The sequence below is a fragment of the Tetrao urogallus genome (assembly GCF_951394365.1).
Source record: "Tetrao urogallus genome assembly, chromosome: 12".
Taxonomy (NCBI): domain Eukaryota; kingdom Metazoa; phylum Chordata; class Aves; order Galliformes; family Phasianidae; genus Tetrao; species Tetrao urogallus.
In genome coordinates this window covers 18,854,082-18,881,017 of record NC_136825.1, presented here as the reverse complement: position 1 = coordinate 18,881,017, position 26,936 = coordinate 18,854,082, and the positions used below count along the sequence as shown (strand labels likewise).

Here is a 26,936-nt window from a genome sequence, read left to right as displayed (position 1 = left end):
TCTGTGGTTTCCTATGATTCAACTCCATTTTAAGGCATTTCCTATTAATTATTCCTGCCTTTCAGACCCTCCTTTTGTGCTGAGTGCAGTGGATGAAGAGCTGGTGCTGGCCGAAGGGCTCAGCATTGCAGCAGTGCAGTGCTGAGTGTTTCTTTCCACTCAGTAATGACATGTGACAATTTGCTCGTGTCCTCCAGGCCTCGGGCCACATACCGGGGCTGCAGGTGGCTCTCACTGCCCCCACCAGCAGCGGCCGTAGAAAGCAGCACACATGCAGCTGACAGCCCTGCCCCTCAGCACTGACCAAGCTCTGGATGGGATGCTGTGAATGAACCAGCTCTGAGGCTTTCCTTGCCCACCTTTGCACCCTTGTGCATGCAGCCACACAGCCTCAGGTGCCTCCACCCACCGTGTGCTGGGGATCTAACCGGGTTGGTGGGATGGGATGCAGCCTCTAGAGGGGGCAGGAAGGCTGCAGTAGAGGGAGGAGAGTTGGGAGGGATCCATCCCATCCCAGACTGGGATACCTCCATGGGAAACTGGGCTGGGAGAGTCTGTCCAATGAGCAGTACAATGTGCAGGCTGCAGGGTGATGCTTGCCCGTGCTAAGGGTGCTGCAGTGGCAGAGAACTCAGCCCCCTCAGTCCTCATCCTGCCCAGCTGTGGGTGAGCTGGACGCTGGGGCTGGCAGCATGGGGTCACTGCCATGAAACACACCCAGCTCTGGGCCACAGGCCCTAACTCACTGCTTGCCTTTTCCACTAACTCCTCTCCATCTATTTCCTCATTTATAGTCTTTTTCAGCATTCCCTATGTGTTTTTCAGTGCCTGAAATTATTTCAGGTCCCTGGGTCTGCAGCTCTCCTGGTCGTCTTGATGAGACTCAGCTATCAGTTTATATGAAGTTATATAATATTTTCAGTGTTGTTTTCGAAGCTGCATTCCACAACTATTTACTCTTTTGACTGCTCTCACCAGGAATCTCTCCCATCCCAGGCTATGGAACGTTTTTACCCTAGACTTCACCACTGTGCTGGGCTCCATTAGCACCAGCCCTGTGCTCCCCATGCTACCCAGCATTGGGTGGCAGTGCCCCCGTACGCCCCTTGAGCTGCCAATCTCAGAGCAAACTGTTGCTGGAGACAATTAGTTGTCGCGACTGACTGGTTTGATGACACATAATCCCCTCTGATGGCAGCATCTGTTTAACTAGCAGAAATAAGAGCACTTAGGAGGCTGCAGAGTGAGCACTCGGCTCTCCCCACCCTACATCATCCCTGTTGCTCTGTGCTGGCATCAGAGCATCGTCTGCTCTGAGGGTACTGCAAACTGGAGAGGAAGTGTATCTGAAATGACACATTGGCTCCTACTTGCCACCCACGTTGCCCAGGGCTTGCAGGGGTTAAAAAAAAACTGTTGAAAGGTTAGAAGGTTCCTGCATACATGAATCCTCCTTTAGCACTTGTGCTCCCAAGCTGAGCAGCTCCATTACTGCTTACATCTCTTAACTTAAATGCTTTGTTTTGAAGCAGATTGCAGGTTTCTGAGTCACTTGGTTTATCAGACTTGGGGAGGTGAAGCCTGACCACATTACGCTGCCAAAAGCAAAATGCACAAGAAGCAGCATTTCCCAAAGCCGGAGAGGAAAGGATGAGTCTGAGGCTACAAAAGGCTCTACAAGGACTAGATGACTAGATGACTTTCCTCACAAGGTAGTCTTGAAAATAGGGTGTAAATAAAGTTTCCAATGGCACACCGTAGCAGCTCTGCTGGTGCCAAAGAGGTTGCTGCAGGAGTTTCTCTCTGGGAACACAGCGGTGGTGGCACACACACACTGCCCTGGGGACAGGGACCCTCCCCAGGCACACTGCCCACGGAACCCTCCCAGGTTGGTGCCTGTGCCAGAGGCTCTGCTGGCTGCTGTCCATAATGGAGAAATGCAGCTGAGGTCCCCAGCTGGATGCCTGTGGCACAGCGTACACAGATGTATATTCCCATGGGTTGAGGTCACTGGCAAGAAAATAGTTAAAGCTCTGTGTTCACTTAGTTGTGCTTCCTTAGGATGGACGTGGGAACGCCGGGGTGGAAAAGCAGAAGAGCAAGCCTGGAAATGGCAGTACCTTATCAGATTTTCCTTCAAAGTGCTGGACTGTGAGTGAAGGGCCATGGGTGGGATATACCCAAGCACTGCAGCATTGGCTTGGGTTGCACTGGAGAGAAAGGCACCACGTGTCAGAGAGCTGAGTCACTGCCGGGTTATTTTCTGCTCCTTGTGCAGAAGTGCTCAAGGGTGAGCTCTGACACGTGGATTGGTAGCTGCTGGCAAACACTGGCTTTTCAATCAAGGTTAATGATTAAACCTGTCACGAGCAGTCTCTTTCTGGATGCTCTTGAGAAGATGTCCCAGCCAAGAGGTTGTGCTGCACTCGTGGATGGAAAAGCGCATTTCTAATGTGTGTTATCTGCTTCTGGCATTAGATTGTACCCTAACTTCTTCCTTTTGTGCTGATGAACCAGTAGCAAAATGTATATTTAGCATTGAAGCATTTAATATTTAGTAACTGCAGAGGAAGGAGCCAGATGAACAGCACCAGACTTGGGGAGTGTCAGCATAGTAAACTCACAGCATCTTCCACCAGGAGAGGAAACTTGTGTGTGTGCTGCTTCCAGAAGGTGTGATACGGCAGCACGGCTGCTCAGGCCAGGCACCACAGGGCTCCTCCTGCAGGCAGCATGCCCGGCCCTACTGCCCGTATTGCTGAGGAGCAAGGGGAAGAAAACCCCAGAGCCCACAACCAGAGCCCAGCAGCACACACAAGGCTGATGTAATACGTCTTCAATAACCATCAGTTATGAAATGCTTGAAATGTAGCCAGGCAGTTGTACTGTGTCCCTTCAGCAATCGATAACACGTTGGGGAAGGAAGCACAGCACTCACACGTGCGCAGATATGATGTTCTCTTGGGGAAAGCAACAGCACGTGGCAAGGCATGTTGCTTGCCTGTGCTGGCAGATGAGCCAGGTGGGCAGGGTAAGGGACTGCAGAAGGGAAGCAATTTGGTTTGGGTTGGAAAGGACCTTAAAACCCATCCAGTTCTAACCTTCTGTCCCAGGCTTGCTGCCCCCATAAGCTCAGGCTTCCAGAGTCCCATCCAATGGCCCTGGGCACCTCCAGGGATGGGGCACCCACAGCTCTCTGGGAAGCAGTGCCAGGGCCTCAGCTGTGCTGTTGGGTTCACTGCTGGCAGCAGCAGCGCTGGTCACCAGGACCACACTGTGGGTATTTTCCTGCATGAGCTCTAGGTGCTCACTGCTCTGCAATGGAAATGAGAAGGATGTTCCCCCCCTGTTAAAAGGATGTTGCCAAATCTTGTCAGGAGGGAAGCTGTGCTGCAACTCCTTTTTTTAGCTCTCACTGAACTGGAAAGCTGCTGCTGTCTGGATCATAGGGTGTTTGTTCAGACCTTGCTGGCTGCAGGTATAAGGGTGCACCCATGAAAAGAGGAAAGGAGTCGTGCAGGCAGCTGTATCGAGCTTGTACTAAGCTCAGCTTGGGAAATTGATATTAATCTAATGATAGACAGGAGGAATGAGGAAAAGAAAGGTGGAGATCAGTTGTCCTAACTAGACTTGCAGTTTCCCATGGTATGACTGGACGCAGAATAATTTTTAGCTTGTTTGTGGATGAGAGGTGCCACTAAATAGATATAGTGTAATAAAGGCATTTGGAGGCATGAAGGGAGCTGCAGCTCTGGTCATGAGCTGCTGGCTGGCTTTGCTCATGGGCTGGATGGCCAGCAATACAGCAAGGTCTTGTTACTGCTGGAATGGAGGCCACTGATACACTTTGAGTTCATGCTCGGAGAGTGCTGGCTGGGGAGAGGAGGGCTTTGGAGGAAAAGCCAACTTGAACAACCTAACGTTGTATAGGAAATATTTTTGGAGCAGCCCTGGAAAAGCAGATATTGGCTCATCTTTCTGCCATGGCATTTAAAAATTGGAAGGTATGTAAGCAGAAATGATAATGATATATATATTTTTAAACATACTGGAGCCTTTTCAAAAAAGCATCTGTGTTCCAGACCAGATCATAGTTCCACCTAGCTTAAATTGTGTCCAAGAGCAGAAGCAGAGAGAACATGCAGACAGGGCAAGTGTGCCATACTCGGGCTCCTCATAGCTTCCAACACTTTATGGATAATGGAATTTTAAAGAGAATGGCTCAAAATCTTTCCTGTACTGGGGCCCCAGACCTGGACAGAATACTCCAGATGGGACCTCAGGAGGGCAGAGTGCAGAGGGACAATCCTCTCCCTCGCCCTGCTGGCCAGAGATTTCTCTAAGCACTTTTTAAAGCCACATAAATTTCTAGCAGCCACATCTGCAACAAGGAATTTCACAGCTCAGCTACTCTGCATGTACAAAATTGCCTCCTTCTGCTTTATTAAATTGCTGTGTCAGAGTTTAACACCGACTGTACGGGAACAGCTGCCATCTGTCTCCTCTCCTCTTGTTTCTGTAGATGCATCCCCTACTGAGTACTCCTGCTTGGCTGGGAAAGGCCCCTTGTCCAGAGGCGGGGAATCTCTTCTAGACCTCATCATACCATGAGGAGGGTTCCTGGCCTCCTACACTCCGTCTGAGATGGGAAAAGGATGAAAACACAACTGTATGATCTACATGTAAGCATCTGCTTTACAGTCCCTTAATATGATGCAGCCCCGTGGACAAGTCCAAATCTCTAGAATGAGAAAATGGACACAGCCACAATAGTTTGCTCACCACTGCCCTCACTACCCCAGCGCCTGGCAACCTCACAAGCTCCAACACCAGAAAGCAAAGAGCTGTGAGCACAGATGAAACCAGACATTCCCTTTTTGTTCAGCCACTGGCCAGAGAGATCTGTCACGATGTGAAGGAAGGCCCAAGAACACCTGCGGCAGTAGGGAAAGCAACATTAACATCTTCATTTCTAAGCAGGAAGAAAAAAATAGAGCTGTAGCATCCTTGCGGTGCGAGGTGTCTGCCTGTGGTGGGGGTGGCCCTGGTGAGGGATTTAGATCAGACCCAAAGGGAAGCATTAGTTAATGAGATCTGAGCTCCTGTATCAAGCAGACAGAGGATGTCTCTAGCACGGTGACTGTAATTATACAGAGTGGGGTGGGCTCCTCTGTCTGAAGCTGCCTTCAGTCGGGGCTCTCCTTTAAATGTCCGTGGTGGTCCAGGGGAAGGTGGGAGTTGGCAACGGAGTGGAATCATGCTGGAAGATCCTCTCACCTCTCTTTTTCCTCACACTGTAGCAGGCTATAGGACTTCTCCTTTCAAGCCCCAAAGAAGCCTCCCTGCCAGGAACTGCAGGTACGGAAATCAGTCAGTGCTGTGCTGCGGACAGGGAAAACTCAGGGTCTGCCCTCGGCTGTGCACTGAGGATGTTCTGTTACCCCAAACAGAGGAGTTCTCCTGGGCATGTGAGACCCCTGCTTTGCACAGGGACCTTCTAGTGCTTCTCAGCAAAATGTCAGATTGCGGCTCCCCTGAGAACAGCTCTGCTTGTGGGATTGCTGCATTTTTGTTTCACTCCAGGCCGGATCTAGAAGCAGAGGCATGTCAGGAAAATCTGTGGAGTTTCCCATCCTGTTAGACAGCGTTCAGACACACAGCTGTGAGGAGAAAACCCGTGTTTGTGTGTCTCACAACAGCTTGCTGGCTCCCCCTACACTGTCACCTGCTGACTGCACACCTCTCCTTTCCTCTCCTAGCAGCAAGCAGCCTCAGTTCAACCCATCATTGCAGCCCCCTGCCACCACACAGCCACCCTGACCCCAGCCAGCGCTCCATGCCACCCCCAGATCTCCATAGGAGCAGGCTGACCCCATCTTCACATTAAGATGTGCCAGGGATGTAGATGTGACAGCATCAGCCTGGGACACTCCATACGGGACAGCCCAGCCAAGCTGGTGGGGTGCTGTGGGGGCTGTGCGGAGGCCTTCCTGTGTGCTCCCTGCCTACAGCACGCCTTGTAACGAAGAGAGGTAATGGCCTTAATGATGGGAGGTACAGGTTGGGTGTAACAAATTTTTCTCTGGAAGAGCAGTGAGGCACTGACACAGCTGCCCAGGGAGGGAGGAGAGTTGCCGTCCCTGGAGGCGACTCAGCATCATGGAGATGTGGCACTGAGGGATGTGGGCAGAGGGCATGGTGCAGCCTGCTGCAAGACTTGTGAGTTGACCCAGGAGAGCTTCGCTTCCCCTAGGAGCAGAGAGCCAGCTCCGAGCAGCGGGAGGGCTGGAAAACATCAGGAATCTTTCCAGACAATGCGGACACCGCTGCCAATAGAAATCTGGTGTTGAGCTTCCTCTTGGCTGCAGAGCAGGAGGAGAGCATCGGGAGCAGATGGCCCGTCAGCACGAGCATCGCCCCAGCCCAGCCTGCATTCCGCACTCACTGCATCTCCATTCCTGCTAAGCATGATCGATGCATCCCCAGCTTCCCGCCCGAGCAGGGAGATATTATTCATCACACTTGGTTTATGAGGAGTACAAGTATTCAGAGGATGTATGACTTGACTGACGACACAACAGGAAGTTCGTGGCAGCATTTGGAAGTTGGTTTGGGTTTTCTAAATCACAGACAGAAGCTTTAATCACAAGACCTTACTGCACTGAGTTTTGTAACAGCTAAGTGATGACCTTCCATGCTTTTAACTGGGATGTTGCCCATGTAGGGGCACATGCTACAGAGCCAGTAGAAATTTGTTGGCCTATTATAGGAAAGAATCATAGAATCATAGAACCATTAGAATCATACAATTGTAGCATGGCTCGTGCTGGAAGGGACCTCCATGGTCATCAGGTCATCAGGTTCCAACCCCACTGCAGCAGGCAGGGCTGCCAGCTGCTAGCTGTAGTGCCAGCCCAGGCTGCCCAGGGCCCCATCCAACCTGGCCTTGAACACCTCCAGGGATGGATGGGGCATCCACAGCCTCTCTGGGCAGCTGTTCCAGCACCTCACCACCCTGTCAGTGAAAAACTTCTCCTTGACACCTAATCTAAATCTTCCCTACTTTAGTTTAAAATCATTCCTCCTTGTTCTGTCACTGTCTATCCATCTAAAAAGTCAATTTCCCTTCTTCTTTTCTGTAAGACCTTTGATATGGTCCCCCACTGCATCCTTATCTCTAAACTGGAGAGAGATGGATTTGAAGGGCAGACTATTTGATGGATAAGGATGGATCACCCTTTAAATATTGGGAGGCTGCAATGAGGTCTCCCCATAGCCTTCTCTTTTCCAGGCTGAACAGGCCCAGCTCCTTCAGCCTGTCTTCATAGGAGAAGTGCCCCAGCCCTTGGATCATCTTCATGGCCTCCTCTGTACCCTATCCAAAAACTCCAGACTTTTCCTGTGTTGGGGGCCCCGGACCTGGTCGTAGTACTACAGCTGGGGCTTCACAAAGCTAGATGGGGACAACTACCTCCCTCACCCTGTTGGCCAGTCCTCTTCTAATGGAAGCCGAGATACCATTGGCCTTCCAGGCTGTAAGCACACACTGGTGGCTCGTGTTTTGTTTTTAATCTACCAGGACTGCTAAGTCCTTCTCAGCAGGGCTATTCTCGAGGAGCTCTTCTCTCAGTCTGTATACATAACTGAGATAACCCTGACCCAAACGTAAACTCTCGCCCTTTGCTTTGTTGAACCTCATTAGGTTCACACACTTCTGGATTTGATCAAGGTCCCTCTGGATGGCATCCCTTCCTTATGTCACATCAACCACGCTGCTCAGCTCAGTGTCATCAGCAAAGTTGCTGAGTGTGCCCTCAAATCCATCACCTATGTCATTGAAAAGCTAACATGAAGATGCTAAAGAGTACAGGACCCAAGACAGACCCCTGGGGGACACTGCTCATTACCGGCCTCCACCTGGACACAGAGCCATTGACCACAACCCTCTGGATGTGACCTTCCAACCAATTCCTTATCCATCAAATAGTCCACCCTTCAAATCTGCATTGCCACAATTTAGAAATAAGGATGTGGTAAGGAACTATGTAAAAGGTCTTACAGAAGTCCAGGCAGATGACATCAGTAGCCTTCCCTTTATCCACCAGTGCTGTCACCCCATCATAGCAGACCATCAGATTGATGTTAAAATTGGCTATTAAATTTCAAGTTAACTCAAGAATTTGAAAAGAGGTAACATAAATGCGTGTGGTTTTTTGGTGGTTTTTTTTTTTTGGTGAATGAAGAAGGCTGAAAATGGATGCAGTCATGTACTTTGCTGCTCTAATCAATATAATTTCATGCATTCCTCTGTGGGTTTTGATGAGTTTTGCAGATCAATGATGTTGCATTTAAACACAAGCTAAGCAGTAATTACAGACGCATGCAAGATTTATTTATCTGGTGGCACTGCACCAGCTGATGGCAGGATCGGTTGTATCCAATCAACGTTTGAGGCTTCTCAAAATAAAGAGCCTTTTGGCTTCAACTGCAAAGTGAAAATAAAAATAACTCCTGAAGGCCCACCAGAGGCCCCTGGTGTCCACACAGGGAGTGCTGCGGGATGGGTCTGGGCCATCTCCTACCCACATCTGTGTGACGCTGCTCCTGCCAAGCCTTGCTTTTGCACCCAGACACATCGTTCATGTTGGGTCTTCACGCACTGCATGACCTTGGGGCTGAGGATTGCACTGATGAGAGTTAAGGCAGAAGCAGGGAGATGAGCAGTGCGCCGGAAGGAGGGGGACAGACAGCTCCCCGGGACTGTCTCTAGTGTGCCCGTGCTGTGAGCCTGCGTGCCACACTGCGGTGTGAGCGGAGCAGCTGGGGGACTGCAGCCTAAGCACAGAGGTGCATAACGCGGCTGTTGTCATGGGGACACGAGGCAGAGGATGCGAGGTAGCATGCTTAAAGGCAGATCGTGGAGTCTGTCCAATTTTTCTTCGTGTTTTTCTTCTCGACGTGGGCTACATGTCCTTAAAGGAGCTCTCCCTCCTGCAGAGCAAAAGTGCTTGTTCCCAAGTGTACCAGGCAGTCCCACACTGCAATGCACTTTGCTTGGACAGGTGCTCTCTCTGCAGCCAGATCTCCTCTCAAGCTGATGGAAAATGGTGAAACACCAAGCAGAGGCTGCAGGATCAAAGCAAAACCTACGGCTTCCCATTACACCTCTGTTCTAGGGGCAAGGAATACATGGAGCAGGATGAACGGAGCAAGGTGGGTGGAGCAGAGCTCTGCGTGTTCTCTGAGATGCTCCAGTGGTGCCTGCAGCCCAAAGTTCAGCAGCAGCAGCCTGAGATACTCCCAGCCCACATCCAGCTGAGCACCATGGCTGGGGTGCTCATACCACTACTTTGCTTGGGGATGGAGAGTCAGGAAAGAGGGCAGAGAGCGGCCAAGTGTGTGCAGATCAACAGGCACCAAAGCTAGAGAAGCCCTTGGTAAGATAAGCAGGTCGTGAGGGTGACCTCTGTGCATTCAGCACACTTTCTGTTTACTACCAACTATTTTAAGCATATGCTCTTAAGCCTCCCGTAGTGATCACAGATGTCTGAATAAACATAGTAGAGCTAAGCCTCATTTCATTGCCTGTGCAAAGGCAACAACCAGCTCTACCAACTCTGGGGAGCACAGGCAAGTGGAAAGTCCATCTAGCCCTGCCCAGAAGACAACCCCAGGTGGGGAGAGGCTGCTTAGAGTATGCCTGGGGTGTCCAGTCTCCCCATCACCTTCAGGATGGGCACAGAAGTGTGCTAATCTTTTATTTTTTTTTCTTTTCCCAAGCTTATCTGTAGCTTCTATGTGTGTGTCATTTCTTCGTTAATGCCTTTTTGTTCAATGAGATAATCTTTGAGGGATGAGGGGATTTCTCAACTCAAAGTTGATGTTTCCATTAGCTGGAGTGAAGATTTTCACCTGGACTCCATTATCAATTCCCAGCTCTCAGGAAATGCTAGCTGGTGTCAGCATCACATTTCTGCAGACTTCCTCCTGTTCCTGGACACTTCAGATTTGTACTCACTGCTCAGTGCACCCCCAGTTCTCTGTTTCTCGTGCTTGTGCATTGTAAAACAGAGGACAAGCTTCAATGGAAACGTTTAAACTGACTTTAACTCTGGTCAGTAGGGGGCAATGCCTCGTGTTTTCTGAATGAAGACGTGCAGATAGCTAAGAAATATTTAAAAACCTCGGGTGCCCACAGCCATACTGGGATGGAGCAGGAAATGCTGATTTATGCCTTTAGAAGTGCTGCCAGACTTTCAGAGCCACACTGATGTCTCACGGGGTATTTTGTGATCTGGACTTATGATTTTGGAGCACTGACTTGCTTCTCAAGCCTGGTGCTCCCAGTAAATCTGCTGCTCTGCCCTGGGTGACAGTGTAACCCAGCAGCAAAAGGGTTACAGCAACAAATCACAAATCGCAGCAAGAGGGAGGCTTGGATTCCATGCCAAAATCAGAGCTGACACTTCCCTGGCAGGGCTCCACAGTGCGGTTTGTGCCTAGTTTCTTTTCTCCTGTATCTCTTCTCTCCCTTTCCAACAGCACAGAGAAGGTTCTGCCTGAAATCTGGGCTCAGAAGCACTTCCGCCCTTCTTTCCCAATGAATTCAGCTCCAGAAGAGATCCCTACAGACCTCTGCAGAAGTGCCTTCTCTGTGTATTGAAGCACATGAAGAGTGCTGGAGGTGGGGAAGATGCAGCTGGGGGATTTTGGCGCAAGGACCGGTGCTTGATCTGCTCGAGCTCCAGCCTCCATCTGCACTGAACCACGTTGTCATGACTGAACTGATCAGCCCTGCATGGAGATGGGGGGCAGAGACGTGGGAGAATGGGAGTTGTGGGTTTGGGTGTCTGTGGTGACACAAAAAGGTCACACATCTGCAGTATCTGAGGCTTGCAGCCTATCACGCCCACTAATAGACCAATCCAGCCTGGCAGGATTTGTGCACGGCAGTGTGGCAGGCAAGCTAGTAACACAGCAGCATCATATTTGACTGCCTTGCCCAAGTCAGTGATTGTCCCATCGGTGTGTGCATTCCTGGGCTTTTGGGGGAAAAAAAAAGCTGGGAAGCCCTTTTGACCCCTCCAAGAGACAAAGGAGGCAGGAAGTACATAGCTGGCACCAGGTCTGGGCTGTGTCCAGGCAGCGTCCATCACTGTGCTCCTGCTGACTTGTGGGTTGGGGAAATGTAGAGGCCTTCCTGCCTATCCATGGTTGAGCATCTCCGTGCCAAGCCTGCATCGGACAGTTTGCCTTGCACCGAGTGCATGTGTCACCTAGCCCTGGTCCCAGCCACGGCCATTGGCATGGCAGACCCTGGAAAAACAGAACGTAAATTCAGCTGGAAGTCAATCAGTAAGGGTTGAATATTGGCTCGGTGCTTGCGCTGGGTAAGCAAGACACAAAGCAGTGTTTGCTACAGGGCTGATTAGAGCTATTAGATCAATTAGTCTGTGAAACAGTCACTGCCCGGGGGCTCCACGAGGCACATCTCCATTCCAGCAGTATTGCTGTGAGCAAGTGCTGGGAGCCTCCTGCTGTGAAGGTGGGCACCAAAACCTCCCCATGCCCCCCCCCCCATCCCTGCCCATGTTTTGCTTTGCTTCAGCCTTTGCCACTCTCAGCACCGTGGGCTTCCATGTCTCATAGCCAGCATTTCCTGCTGCCATGTGCTGGTGCTCATGGCAGGTGGGGAACCGAGCCGAGGGGCTTTCACCTACTCCTGGCATCCCTTGCCCCTCTGGCTGCTGCATCCCCATCTCAACCTGTTCCTGTGGTTTCACTGCAAGTCTTGCAGTGTTTTCGGTTTTTTTTCCCTTTCGTTTTGTTCTCTTCTAAAGCCCTGTTCCCTCAAGGCTGCATATTGGATGGACAATTCGCTTAAGAAAACAAAAAAAGAAATTTCCAGCCCTTCTGTTCAAAGACAAAAGGCTTTAAAGCATAAACCCGGCTTAGGAAACAGCAGATAAAAGCAATTTTCCAATGATTGTCTTAATACATATTGAAAAATGTGGGCTTTCTAAGCTAAGCTCATGACTGGTTTGGGATTTTACTCATAACCTCGGACACCTGAGCACAGTGATGCCCTGCTCCTTCCCTTGGTCCAATGCACTGTGTGAGTGTGTGCCAGCTCCGGTTTCTGGCAGCACTTGTGCAAGAGAGCTGCAAGGAGGGAAACAGGGACATAAATCCACCCTGTGCACAGGGAGCTATCTGCCCGGCCCAGCTCTGCCGCCCCATCACTCTGTCGCCTCCGGTGTCTGCTGAGCCATGTGGGAGACGTTTTTGCTCCGTCCCAGAGCCTGGCTGCAAAGAAACCCCCACGTTCCTGCCATTCTTTGCCATTTAAGGATTTCAAACAAGCAGCACATCCATCGGAAAGCATGCGTGGCCGCCTCCTGGCTCGGCCCTTCCCACGGATGGTGCCAGACCTGACAATGGGGGTGTGAAGAAGAGACCCGGCGTGCTGGGCTGATGCAGCACAGGGTTGAGGGCTGGGGGCAGCCAGATCCCAGCCCGGACCTGAGGACGGAGGTTGGGATGCCCTGAGAGCATCCTCAAGGGAGGATGCCCCACGTGAGCGATGCCAAAAGGCAGAGTCAGTGGGAAACGGGGGCTGGGTACCAGCAAAAAAGCAAACGGAATAAAACAACAACAAAATCACCCCAAGCCGTGGTGGCAGCCTGCCAGTTCCAGCTGGTTTCATAAGGACACTGCAGCCTAAAAATATACAAATACTCAGTCAAAAAACAAGTGCTATCTCCCTGCACAGAATCTGTCACCCAGAGCCCCTGAAAGGGGAGGATCTGCCAGTCAGCCATAAGCAGCAGCCCACCAGGGTTCAGGACTATGGTTCAACAGGTTTCCTCTGGGGGTAAATCGGAGTGTGTTTATTGGTGGTGCTGGCAGTTCCTGTGCTCTAAACAAAACCTGAGAAGACAAGAATCTGTTCCCAAATGCTGGCAGTGTCCCCTCCTTCAGACAAAGTAACTGCAGAGCAGCTCGGTGTTTTCTGCAGGCTCTCACTGTGGACAACCACTGCTTGCAGCCCATGTGCCTGTCCAGGCTGACAGCACCTCAGCCTCACGTGATTTTTAGGTTTTCTTCTTTCCAGGTTTACTTCTGCACAAATGAACTTGGGCTACCAATGTCAGTCAGCCAAGCCATGGCACCCCAAGCAGCTTCATGATATTATTTTCCCAGATTTGGGAAGAAGAGAAAAAGGAGAAAAGAGATCATGCCAGCACATTTTCTGTTAGCAACAAACCATTTCCCCCTCTGATAAAGGCACTGGTGCAATGCTCCCCTTCTCCCACTGCTTTCCAGGCTCTGCTACTAACCGGCCCTTTGGAAAGGAGAGCACCAACTGCCCAGTCCTGCTGATGAGTTATTGCAGAATCAGTAAGGCTGGAAAGGTCCTCTAAAATCATTAAATCCAGCCCCAACCCACTCTCCATGCCTCACCCCTCAGTGCCGCACCTCACCAACAAACTCAGTCCTTGCAATCGATCTCCTGGCACAATCTGGTGGGATGGGGGGGGAGTGTTGCTTAGCACCCACCTTGGAGATGCTGTGACATGGCCTGTACTCTGCTTAGGGCCAATAGCGGCAGTCTCTGGAGAGAATGCAACTAATCTGGGAGAAATTGGTTCTCCAGATGAATGAAGACTGAGGTTGGGATGCTGGAAAACATCAAGCTGATTTCAAAGATAACATTTTTCCCTCACAATCAGCCCTAGATGTGGTCATGTAACGATAGCAATTTCTTCATTTGTGACAATGGCACATTAAAGCCTGGGACCTCTACAAGGACCTCGCCTTGCTGGAGGCTGCCATTCAGCTGGGCCCACATTGGTGGGTAACCCAACTGGGGAGCAGAGACCTCACTTCCCAGAAAAGGCCCCCCTACAGACCTGGCACGACCAGGCACCACAGAAAGCCATTTGCATCTCGTTGGTGGGGATCCAGCAGTGCTGAAGATTCCAGTCAACCAGCTCTAGCCATTATGAGCTGTTTTGTTTTGCTTATCACAGGGGGAACTTAATTATTCAAAGTTGGTCATCATATTTACTTACAGGGGTAAATTAAACCATACATTCAGACAAATGTATCTACATCTCTGCCTCTGATGTATTTTCCCTGGACTCCAAGACACAAAGGTGGATTGTTCAATAAACAGTGCAGCACAGTCATACCAATTAATTGGACTGTTCCATTTACGCTGCTACTCCCTCTAATTAAACACAAATGAGCTCAAGTGACAGGCAAGAATAAGAAGGGCGGACAGAAAACCATATCCTAATGCAAAAGCTGTGATAAGAAAATGAAATCCAGGCACCTGATGAGAATATTAATGCAAAACCTTGACCTATAATTCCTCTTTCCTCAGCCTGAGAGAGCCAGCGACAATGGCAGCTTATTAAAACAGACCGTGTCCTGATGGTTGTGCGTAAAGCCCACGTCCTGAAGCGCCACGATCTGAATGTTTAGCTTGCTGCCAACATTCGTTTTGCAGAGCTGCACAGTTCTGAAGCACAGAGCACTTGCATGATGTAATGAAGCCCGGATGTATCGCTTGCACAGGTACCAAGTTTGGGCTAAATAGGATCAAATAGTACTGCCTGGCCACATGTAGCCTTCTCCAGAGCACCCAGTAAAGCAGCATTGCTGACTGCAGCAGGATTTACTTCTTTCCCCCTCAACCTCCATGCTGGTGAGCTGGCTGCAAGCAGGAGACTGCAACCATCAGGGAAGTGGGAATGGAAATGATTTTGGGAAAGTCGTGTGAAGGTCCATGAACAGGGGAGCTGCAGGAGCCCAATTTGCTGCAGGATTCAGTCTCGACGTGGGAAGGGAGGCAGGGCCTCCTTCAAAGTTAAACTCAGTTTGTAACTCAGGTGGCTCAGCTGCAAGTATTCCCAAGGCTGGAGATTTTACAGCAACCTGTTCTGGCGGTGCTCCGCTGGGGCTCACTCCAGAAGCAGATCCCTACATCATGACAATGTCTGGCTCCAACTAATGCGTGTTGCCATGTGGGGTGCAATGAGCACTGGCAAGGAAGGTGATACCACCGTGCAATGACAATTTCTTTGCAAGGAGAAGAGATCAGAAAGCAATCCCACATGAGCAGGTGTGAGAAGGAAAGCATCACTGTTTTAACCTGCGCTCAGCGCGACACTTCCTTAGGGCACTGCCCAAGGAGCTCCTGAAAATGGGCTGACTGAAGCGGTGTCCAGTTGGCTTGAGATATCAAAGTTGTTAGCTACACTGGGGCAGCAGACACAACTGCAACTTCTGCACTTCTTTAAGCTGCACTGAGGTCTGTGCTCCCCTTTGGAAGCAGCTCTCCCTCCCTTCACTCCCTACAGAGAGCCAAAGGCAGCAAGTTTCCTAAGCCCCGACACCTCAGATGTGTGAAGATGGATGGGTTGAACATAGGCCTAAAATACTTTGCAGTTTCACGGTAGTTTCACAGCCCTGGCGTTATCAAGTGATCTTTCAGTGTAGTTGGAAGCCAGAGAATAACTTGAGATGGATTCTTTTTTCTTCGTGTATATGTGTACTTGCAAACTGCCTCTGCCTACACATCTTGCCTGCATGGATATGTGCATGGAGGAGTGGTGCTCGTGTGTATGCTCCGTCTGCTCCATTCCTCTCCTCACATCTGAGGCTGCTCAAAGCAGGTCCCCAAACCTGGGTGCTCACCATCAGACCTGCCCTCCGCACTGCATCCCCTGACCAGGCTAACTAGGAGCTTGAGGACAGGAAACAAGACAGTTTTTAATTCTGAACAAAAGCAGGAGATTAAGGAAACCAGCTGGAAACCTCTATTTTGCTGATTTTGAAAGCAAAATGTGGGTCACAGATGTGCTTCCACAGACAGAAATTGGCTGGACAAGAAAAGGCATCAGCAATGCCCAGGCTTTTTGATGATCAGAGGTAGATTTAGCTCCTAGGCACGCGGACAAGAAAGGAAGAGGAGACGAAGTAGGAATGAAAACATAATCAGGAGATTAGGAATGTGGAACTCAACCCACCCATAAATTTGCCTGAGGGAATGATGAAAAAATGCAGTAATGACCGATGATGAAACCCATGGCTACCTCTTACTCTCTTTCCCTCTCTTGCTGTCCTTGTTGTTTTACTTAATGCTGCACAAGACACATGAGGATCCTTGCAGAATTTCCCCTCTTCCTCTGTCACATTTTTTCTCTGCAAGAGTGCTATTTTCCATTTTTCCTTTGCAGTAGATACAAAAACCCTGCTAAAAAGAGGCTGAATTTAGAGCCTAAAAGAAACAATGCTTTGCAGTAACGTCCAGACTGTTAGGCAGAGCAGGTAACAACATGCTCTTGCTCATCTTTGACAGGAGAGAAGAGCTATTACTGAGTTCATGTTTAGGCTAATAAGAAATATTAAATCTATTTTCAGACAAATTAATGATAGACTAATAAGAGCCCTGCTGCTAGCTCTCACAGGCTGTTGATTAGCCTGAGGTTTGCTCTCCCAGAGCACGCAGTAGAAGGCCTTAGTTCCCATTTCAAAAATCAAGGCAAAGCACTGGGAGTGCAGCTCAGGACAAGCAGGGCAGTGGCCAGGAGTGAGCCCTAGTGACAGCACAGGGCTGCTTTGGTCTGGCAGCTCCGCCTTGTCGGAATCTGCAGGGCACAGGGGACAGCCACGGTGCCTTTATCCATTAAATAAAGCAGATGCTGATTGCTGACCTTGCATTTAGTGATGTGGAGAAGCCCAGGCAGTGGTTCCTGGGGAGCAGATAGGGGATTCGGCACAGATTTTGGTGAATTCGGGATGCATGTGACACGGTGGGGATGAAGGGCACTGCCCCAGCTGCCCTGACAGTCCCACCTGTGCTGCCCTGCAGGTCTCCAAGTGCCTTGGGCTTTGTGATCCCAGTAGTGATCTTCCTTCCTGCCAGCAAGCATCAGCTCCTATGCTTGGCACCAAGAGAAACCCAAAATAAGGGAGATGCCCATATGCAGGCAGCCCAACTCGCTATCATCATCTCTGTTTTTCACCTCTGAGAATTTCAGATTCAGCTTTTGTCCAGAATTTGTTTTTCTTAACCCTAATGAAAACCCATTTTGTAGTTACGAGTGCGTTAAAGCCAATATCAGTGTCAATAAAGACAAGTCCTTTCCCAGGAGAGAGAAAAAAATAGAAAACTGTCTCAAATTTTTCGCTCATGCAGAAGAAAACAACCTCGGAGCACCGAAAGATTAAATGAAAAATATGCCTCTTTTCACTGGGTGTCCACTGGGCGTGAATAAGTGCCAACTGAGCTCTCACTTGCATCACCATCTGGTGCGATGCACCAGGGCCCAGAGCTACGGCGGGATGCGCTGGAGTCCCAGTCCTGTGACAGCATCTCTGCTCCTGATGACGGAAACACCAGGGGCTCCGGATCTGGGCGTGCAAAGGACTTTGTTATCGTCAGCTTCACCAGCTGCCCTAGCGCAGAAACGAGAGTCCTGCCACAAGAAAAGGCACAGCCCGGGGCAGCAGAGGAGGCACAGCCCTCCTCCGGCTGCGTGTGCAACCATGGCTAGGGAAAGGGAGCTTTCCCTGAGGGAAAGGCCTGTATCCTCTTCTTCCCGATGATTTGTGTCACTGTCACAGCTTTGAAGGGTGATTTTTTGAGGGTCCCCAATTCTGGGAGGTGGAAAATGTGCCCGAAGTTATTTTTTCTCCATGGTTTATGCAGAAGATGTCTTTCTTGTTGGGTGCATCTTCAAGGCGAGCAGGTGAGCAGTAAAGCACCCCAGCACCAGCTCCCTGGGTTTGTGTGTCTGTGTGCTCACCCAGGGACAGACAAATCCACCATTTAACCCCATCAAAAGATGCAGCCAGTGTTTTGCCAGGTAGGAGACACAGTTTAATGACGGAAAGCAGCAGGTCATGTCCATGTCACTTTGTTCAGGTCACTTTGTGACCTGAAGGCCTCTTCCAGTCTGGGTGATTCTAGTGATTGTAAAAGGAGCAATGCAAAAGCCAACAGGCTTTAACTTCTCCTCTCCTTCTTTCTTCTATCATCACTTCTCTTTTTGTGCTGAACAGCTTGAGAGTTTCAGCGCAGCACAGGAGACTTTGTTAACAACGCCAGAAACAATTTTGTTGGGCTGCAAATGCGTGTAGCCATCACAGTGAATGCCACAGCACTGAGCCTCTTGAGTTCACGTCTGGAAACCGTTTGTGATTTCAGAGCTCCCGCTGATGAATTACCCAGCATCTGGTCACGCTGGGAGGGCGAAGCTGATTGTTTTCAACTGCTATATTGCATGGAAGGAGAATCAAAATACTTTCCTCAAGGTAATTGGCTCTAAAACAATTGAAGAATTTTCCACAAGGTTGTAACGCAATTAGGACTGGCATTTTATATAATTTATATCTCTAATGATGCGTTTTTGCCATCACACACTTGTTTTGTGGGGAAAAAAAAAGTGGCAAGAAAAGGCAGATCTTGCTGTTACAGGCAAAGGAATATTGATTATACATGGATGTCCTCCTAGCAGTGATTAAAAGTCAGCATATTTTGGAATCATCACTTAGATGTGGTTGTTTGCAGTGTGAAATTGTTGGGTAGGATGCTGTGACACCAATCACACATCTGCAGAGTTCCCGTTTGCTTTTTGGTCAATGCCAAGAGATGTGTCATCGCTCATGCTCTGCTGCAGCGCCGCAACAGCAAAGTAATTCTGTGTTCCCAAATTGCCCTGCCAGCTGGGAGGGGAGGAGATGGAGCAGGCTGCTGATGGTCAGTGCCACCGCACAGAGCACAGCCATCAGCTACCCCCGTGTTTGGGTCTGTGTTTTGATGGCACTCTAAGCAGAGGTGCCAGGCAATGCAAACAGGCAGGCAGTCCCAAAGGGCATGAGTCAGCTGGTGGACCTGATGGCATGGGATACCATGAAGCCAAAAGCATGGACACAGCAGTCCCCTTTCACCACTGGGGAGCCTCTCTTTCTCTGACTATCAAAATAGACTCCCAGGGTAGAACAGTGAAAAAAATTACTCTGCTTGCTTGTTCCCTATACTACACCATATTTTAGTGACTACTGTATAAGATGCGGCACAGGGCCAGGGGGACATTTTGACTGGCTGCAACAGCTGTGATTGAAATTGTGGCACAAAATGTTTTATCCTCCTTGCCTAGGTAGGGACGAACAGATTGGAGGAATCATCATTAGAAATGGGCCCGAAATGAAACTGGGGAAACGCTCAATGTTTCCTCAGAGCCAGAGCAGCAGTTTATGGGTAAATGTCCTGTTTTTGCAATGGGATGAACCAAAGCCATAGACTGAATCACCATGAAAAAAAGATCTGGATGTGGTCCCTAATGGTACGGATGCCATTGACTGTATTGTGAGAACAATGCAATGCTACCATAAATGCAGATAATTTCCCTGTCCTTGGTTGTAATCCAGCTGCCTATCAGTACAGTGTGTGATTATCAGAAAGGCAAAACCAAGAGTTGTAATGCCACACAAAGCAGCTGTCTGCACTCTTCTGTTATCTACCAGACAGGAAGAAACCATCAGCCACCTCCGTGCGTTGGCTGACATCACTGAATTGGTTTGCAGGAACCTACCTTAAACAGCTTGAAAGCAGTTTGGAAACCTGGCCTTAGGGTCCTGGACTCCAGAATGGCCAGAGGGGAATATGACCATCCTGCTTGATCCTTTTTACCTTGCAGCAGTCCATGATACAGCATGCATTCTAGTTAGTTTGTAAGCGTAGCCACAATCAGATCTACTGCTGTAAGGAAACTGACGCTTTGGGGCTACTTTGGTTAAAACTTCAACAAATGCAGCTTCGTTACACTACAGGCCATCAAAAGGGATACTCACTATTGGGCCGAGTCATTGAGTTGATATTCCCGGGACCGGTTGAAGCATTCCTGGATCCCAGAGTCTGCCCAGAGTCTCATCATAGCTGACAGCAGCTCTGGAGAGAAGGGCTCTGTGTCCTCCATCCGACTTACAACATCGCAGACCATCTTGGCATCAGCCTGCGAAGGAGAGTAACAAGCGGTCACACAGATGCTGGAGGCAGGATCAGGAGCCAGCCATTTCAGAAAGAGTTTGTCCAGCATTCAGCAGCAGGAGGCTGCACACAGCGGGATGGGGCTGAGGATCCACCCTTCTGCAGAAAGGGCAGAAGGAGGATGGAGCAAGGAAACCTCACTCCATAAGGGAACAGGTGCTTGTACAGCCCACCTCACGTCAACACCAACTTCTATTTAGCAGACAGAAGGAAATCTATGTATATACAAGTACATATGTTAGACTGTTACTGAATGCATATGCTGTACTGAATCCCCTTTTACCAAGCACGTAACCTTGCTGAAGCAGAGACCATCTGTATCACACAGGACAGCAGAAAGGCTTCAGAAGCAGTTCTTTTCAGACGCTGCCTTATTGCTTCTTCTGAATTCCTGCTCTTTCCTATGTGCCCATCTCTGCTCCAGGGCTAACTCATGCTAACACATAACACCTTGGCTGTCTGCACTGCTTTGTGACTCACATGGAATCTCCTGTGGTTCGGGAGTATGGTGGGGAGGGCAGGGCCAGCTGGTGACTTTCAGATGCAATCTTTTCTGGTGAGAAAAATCTGATTCACTAGAACAGCAACTTTTCCTGGAGGATATTGTTCTGACACAACTCGGGTCTGGAAGATGTCTCAGATTTAGGATGGGAATGTCTAGACAGCCTCAGAGCAGCTGAGTGCAGCCCTGCTGTAAAAGCCCACAGCGGCCGATGCTTCACTCGTTTCAACTCCTGACCCACAGGTTTGCTTTGCAGTGAGTAGCCCTCCCACCCCCCCTGACTCCCAAAATCCCAGGGATGGGATGCTGGCTAACCTGCAGAGTTTTTTTTTCATTGCTTTGTTTACTGAAAAAAATAAAGAATTGGAAAAGTCTCATCTTTCTGCCACCTGAAACAAAACTAATTATTATCATTATAATTAATTGGCAAAGAGGAGCATTTATTCTTTGCTTACAGCAAACTAGTGAAGACAGCCTCCTTGTCTCATTACCTTTCCTTATGTCCCATTGGTAGCTCTCTATTTCTGTTCCCATACATCCCCAGCCCTGTGTCCCACTTGACCCAGCTCTCTGGGCAGCTGTAGGGCTCCCAAGGGACCAGCATCTCTCCCAGCAGCTGGGAGCACTGAGATGTACAGATGGGGAAGGCAACGGGTATGACACAAGCTACATGGCCAGGGCCAAAGCTCTTCTTCTGCAGCTTCTATTCATCGAAACTGCTCAAAAATCGCAGGGCACCGAGCTGCTAGCACTGCAGACAGAAGAGTTCAATACTCAGAGGAAGAGCTTCAAGTCCACAGAACATCAAGTCCTCATAGGCTGCAGAAGTCTCAGTACTGTACAGTGACATCATCCCATAAAACTTAATGGGGTGGAGTCTGTGCTTTGAAGTCTTTATGAACATGAAGATGTTTTCACAGAACGCTTAACTTAGTATTTTCCTGCCCAGAAATCCTCCTAGCCCTCCATACAGACTCTGCTCATTTTAGAGAAGCTGTCTTGGTGACTCACACCTCAAAGCCAAGGCAAGCAAGGAACCTTGAAGGGTTCAGTTAATTTCAAAGCTTGTTTTCTGCCCCGGAGTGCTTCGTGAGCCCAGTGAATATTCATAAACCATCAGCAGGGCTTTTCTGCCCTGCTGCAGCTGCAATTCCTCTTCTTGCAGAGGTTCTGAACAACACATAGCCTGATGAAGGCCGGTCAGCTCAGCGCTGCAGGCTGGTTCACAGCACCCCGCTGCCTTCAGATGGACTGCGTGCTTCACAAGCTATCCAAACCATGCTGCAGCAAGCTGCTTTCACTCAGGGAGGGAGCAGTTCTCTCCTGTGTTACCTCGAATGTAGCAGGGGGATTTACAGGTGTAAGTCACAGATCGGCTCATCGGTCTGAGATGGCAAAGCAGATCTGAAGCTCTCCAGCTGTAAAGGGCAGGGCCTGGGCTGCTTCTGCCCTTCGTGGACTTAACTGGGGATTGCTTTGCGCCGGGATCAGAGGGAATGTCACAGCCATCACAGTGTGCTGGGAAAGAGCTGCCTCCCTTTTTGCTCTATGGGGATGTGCGGCCGTCCCCTGCGGCGTAATACTCAGTGGCTCTGAGCAGAGGATGTTGATGGACGGCAGTGACAGAATGGGAGCTGGCAGGGACAGGCATTGAGGCCACGGTCACCAGGTCTGTGCAGGCCAGCAGTGGGGCTAAGCTCACTGTGCAAGGGTTGTTCTGAGAGATGCAAATGGAGAACGGCTGCAGTAGCTCTGCAGTCACCAGGAGTCTCATTTTGGGATGGAAAATCTCCTTTCTACAGTTCAAGAGCTGAGTGCAGGGCATGGAAAGCACGGTGCCCCTGCTAGCACTGTATACACCGCACTGTATACAGCACTGGGTTTTGTTTTGCCGAACCAACGATCCGACTTTCACTTTTGTGCACCCAGAAAAAGCAGAGAAATGGGTGTTTTTAAAAATACCCCTCTCTTCTCCCGAGGATAAAGCCCCTCTGCCAAGGAGCATGGGCTGCCCATAGGTTTAGGCATTTGCTAAGTTACTTAACGAGCAATTAAGGATCCAAGTAGAGAAGATGCCCCCTTCTCTTCTCGCTCTCCAGGCTGCATCTCACACTGGGAATGACATTAAAACCTCCAGCCCCCCCTGGGCCCAGCAGGTAGGTTTTTAAATACTGCCTGATTGACTTTTCCCTCGCTGCCTCCCCCGGGCCTGGCGCTCCCCCTTTTCCTGAGGTGAGAGGCACTGCGCCTCCTGCCACGCGCTGCGTCTGTACTGAAGCGAGCAATTAAATCAAGCACAACAAACCAGACCAAGAGTCCCCCCACGCCCGCCTCGCAGCTCCCATCTGACGGGGATTCGGCTAATGAATATCACGGTGGTATTTCAGCTACCTCAGGAGCTAAAAATAAGCAGCAGCCTGCCCCTGGGACCGCTGGAAGGAGTCACAAAATGGTGCAGTGCTTCCTCCTCCATTGCTGCCCCTGCACTTCCCTGCCCGAGGTTCAGGGCTGATGCAGGAGCAATGCAGCAACACAGCATGCAAGTAGCATTCACCATCATGCCGTCAGGGCAAGGCTGTGAAGGGTGCCATAATCTCCAAGCAGACTCAATGATCTCAGTGGTCTTTTGCAGCCTTAATGATTCTCGATGACATGCCTCTAAGAGGTCTCGGCCATTGAGTTGTTTCCTGGGTGGCTGGGACAGCTCTGTAGCTAGGTGCCATGGGAATGCCTGGGATGATTTCACCCAGAGCTGCTGCGTTCCTGGCTCTGTGCAGAGCTCCCTTGGGCTGGTTCTTGTCTGGTAGAAGTGTACGTGTCCTTTGTGCTTCCCAACACATCACACAGTTACATCCAAAGGCCTGGTGCTCCTCTTAGCAGATCAAACCCTGACCCCGAGCTGTTGTCTTCAAGTTATTCATTACCCAGAGCAGGATTTGTTCAGCTCTGCATTGCTTCCCATTGTGTCTACCTGCAGTGTGGCAAGTGGAGCCACACAGAAGTGGATGTGACACTTTTTCACCCTGTGCTACGCATCTATCTTTGCACTGGACACATGGTATGGACTCAGCTCCGAAGAGGCGCTGCTTTCTCACAAACCTGGGTGTAACCACAGTTATTTATTTGCCTCCCATATGCCATTACCACCAAGCACACAAGGTATGTTCAGCAAGCAAACTTATGACTTCACTTGCAACAACCACATATCCCAACTGATTCATCACCTTGCTGGGAGGAAGAGGGGCTCCCCGCAGCACTCAGACATTACCAACAGTCATATCTGTCTGGGAAAACTAGTATTTTTCATCATGCACATGTAGACCAGTCCTAATTATTTGCTGCTCCTCACCAGCTATGATTTGTGCCTGCACAGACCACCAGTGGAGCTGCTTTCAGCCTCGCTGCCCCATCCCTCTGACCATCCCAGGGTAAATCTCAGCGATGACACTTTGAAGCTGTCTGTACATTAAATAGGGGATTTTTTTTTCCCACTAAGCAATCGTTTTTGGGACGAGGAGACTTTTGGGAAAAGGCACAGACCTATGCGAAGCTATGTGGTACAAATCTGCTAAACTCTATGCAGCTGCACTGACTTCCACCCACAGGAGAGCTGACCCACTGCGACACATTGCACAGCGCTTTCCTTTTGGCAAACCAAATCCCAGTAAATATTATTCTTTGCTGTTATTTACTCTGATTAATCATATTTGTCACTCGGTCTGTCTCAAAGGTTACCACGGGGGCAATTTCCTCTGGTGGCTGGCTGTACTCAGAGCTGCATCTCATAATGTTTCATAAAATCCGTGCGGTGTGGGAAGAAGAGCAAAATAACATTCTGCTGGGAGTAGTGCAAGAAAAAGCAGAGACATGGTGCTAGTTATCAGCAAGGCTGATAACTGCAAAGGGTGCTCCTGGATGGGACCTTCCTGGGGTCCCAGCCCCTTGGGCACAGTGCTGCAGGGGGAGAGAAATGCAGTCCTGTCACTCGGGGGCAGAATGTGGCTCATAAACCAAAACCCTCCTCCTCAGAGAGCGGCTCAAAAACACGGACCGTGTTTCACAGCTGAAGTGTGGCTGCATCACGGCAGAAGCCAATTATTTTCACAGCATTCACAGCCTGAATGAATGCTGGAAACAAAGCAGAGCTGGTGACTACGCCTCTTCCAAAGACATTCAGGGCCCAGCTCCAAGTCCATAGAAGTTTTTGCAGACATGGAATAAACAGTCACACGTATGGCTCTCCCCCTCACTCAGCCTCTCCTTCTCACACATCTGTTTCAGTGCTGACCTCTGAATCCCTGGAAATACGCTGTGCATCACAGTACTGACAACCATCCCACTTCTCCCTCTGCCTTCCACCCACCTTCACGTCTCACCCCACCTCTGCCTGGCACCTTGCTTGGGCGCACCAAGGTGAGAAACCCTGCAAGGCGCTGAGCTCCAAAAGCGGCTGGGGCCCATCCACTGCCTTCAAACCCGTTTGGAGCGCGCCACAGCGCCGTGCCAGCCGTCTTTGGCTGTGCTTGGGAACCGGAGCCCACAGAAGGGCTGGGTGACAATATGGTGCCAAGGAGCTTCTGGCTCGTGGCAGATCGGTTTGCACGGCAAACCTAACCTGACAGCCACGGCGATGTGCAGAGCTCTCCTCCTGAGGCTGCACTGTCTGCATAGCAGTTAGTGAAGCCCTGGGTTTCGTGGCCTTCTGGAGCCAAGATGGCGCCATCGTCTCCTTCAGTTGCCTGGGCCAAACAGCTTCTGTGTGTCTGATGCTCAGTCTAGGATCATGTTCCTGAAACCTCCTTGCTGCTGTGATTTCTGTTTGCTTCTTCCTGTTCGGAGAGACACTGAGCAGGTCTGATATCAGACCTTATTGCAGCTCTGAAGCAGGACATTTGCTCTGTCTTTGGTACTGCCTTCATTCCTAGCCATTCTATGCAGTTCCACAGCTGATCCAAGAAAACTGGCTAGCTCCTGTGTGGGTACAAACCTCTTTTCCCACACCGTTTGCTTGGACCTGCTCACTGTCAGGCAATCCAGGGACCAAACTAAAGCCTTGCATGGACTGGATGAAGGAACTGGGCTGCCAGTTGGCCGCCTCCATTGTACGAGTCCTCAGAATAAGTTCTGAATCACAAGCTACAGTGAAAGGTGAGGAAAAAGTGATGCCATCCTGGCACAAACAAAACACAGCTGGTAAGGCTTTTGTCACTGAGAAACCGAGAGCCACTGCGAGATCTGCCAGTGCCCCTCTGGGGACAGGATGCTATCTTTGATGGGTCCTCTGACCTACAGACACAGAGCAAAAGGCCTGGGGAAGGGCCTGCCAGCCTGAACGTTATCCTCTGCTTACAGAAATGGCTTCCAGGACATTCAGGCACAGAGCACTGCCCACCAGGGAGAGGAAGAGACGGAGAGCCACAGATGGGGACATTAGTCGCATGGCTTCATGCACTGCAGGGAAGTGCTCCAGTGCGGCGGTGAGGAGGGGATTGGAAAGGATGAAGAACAAAATCCTTGCAGCGTGCCACTCTTTCAGCTCCGTTCTTCTCCTCTCTTTTAAAATCATCTCTGCTGGGGGAAAGGCCATAGAACTTGGAAGCAGTGGAGTGCTCATTCTGCACCAAAAGGTAGGGAAATGTCTGATATCCCACAGTGGGAGTGCCGGTGGGGAAATGCATTGGCTCCCACGAATTGGAAAATAAATGATCGCCCTGCAGTCATTGCAAAGTGAATGGCTGAAGGTGAGTTGGATGGGAGTGGCAGGGACTGGGAACGCCAGGGTCCCACGGAGTGCTGGGTTCAGGAATGAACCATGGCTTTAGCCTGCATGTTTTCCACTCTTTGAATGTCTTTAAGATCTTCCACACCAGCATCCCTCCTACTTAAGGGTGGTGGGGCAGAGATTTTGTCCTGAGAGCCTTCCAACCACAAACAGAGAATAGGCACTGTCTTTTTAGCAGAAGGGTTAAACAGCCCTGACAGTGAGAGTATTCTCAGACCAAGCAGGATTTCTTTAACACTGCTGGCTGAATGCCACTCGTGTATGATGATTTACAGGGCAGTGCCTCCCTGCTGGGAAGCCGTACGGTGCTGGAACCCAGTAATTAGTTTAACGTTCAGAGCTTGATGCTGAATGGTGGGTGCTAATATCCACTCCACAATTAATCCAGCAGATTTATCAGTGCATCACACGATGAAGGACTGAATCTGTGGGTTGCAGTTGTGTCCCCGAAGGAAGCACCAGCATTCCAATCAGAAAGAGCCTTGTTTCACTTTACAGCCCTGTTTTACCTGATGATTTGTGTTAAAGAGGACAAGGTGGGCAGGATAAAATAATCCTGCTAGATTTCAGCTCCCTGTGGCATCTTTGTT

At 50.0% G+C, this 26,936-nt stretch overlaps 1 protein-coding gene across 2 annotated transcripts in view; it reads right to left on the bottom strand.

Annotated features, from left to right (window-relative positions):
- The window catches only part of GNAO1 (G protein subunit alpha o1), a gene marked incomplete at both ends in the record, with an annotated part of 115,921 nt that overhangs the window by 17,763 nt on the left and 71,222 nt on the right, over nucleotides 1-26,936 (bottom strand). For both annotated transcript variants that reach the window (XM_079541248.1, XM_079541247.1), the window contains one exon: nucleotides 19,867-20,027. In XM_079541248.1, the coding sequence (XP_079397374.1) occupies nucleotides 19,867-20,027 (161 nt within the window). The remainder of the gene's footprint in view (nucleotides 1-19,866; nucleotides 20,028-26,936) is intronic.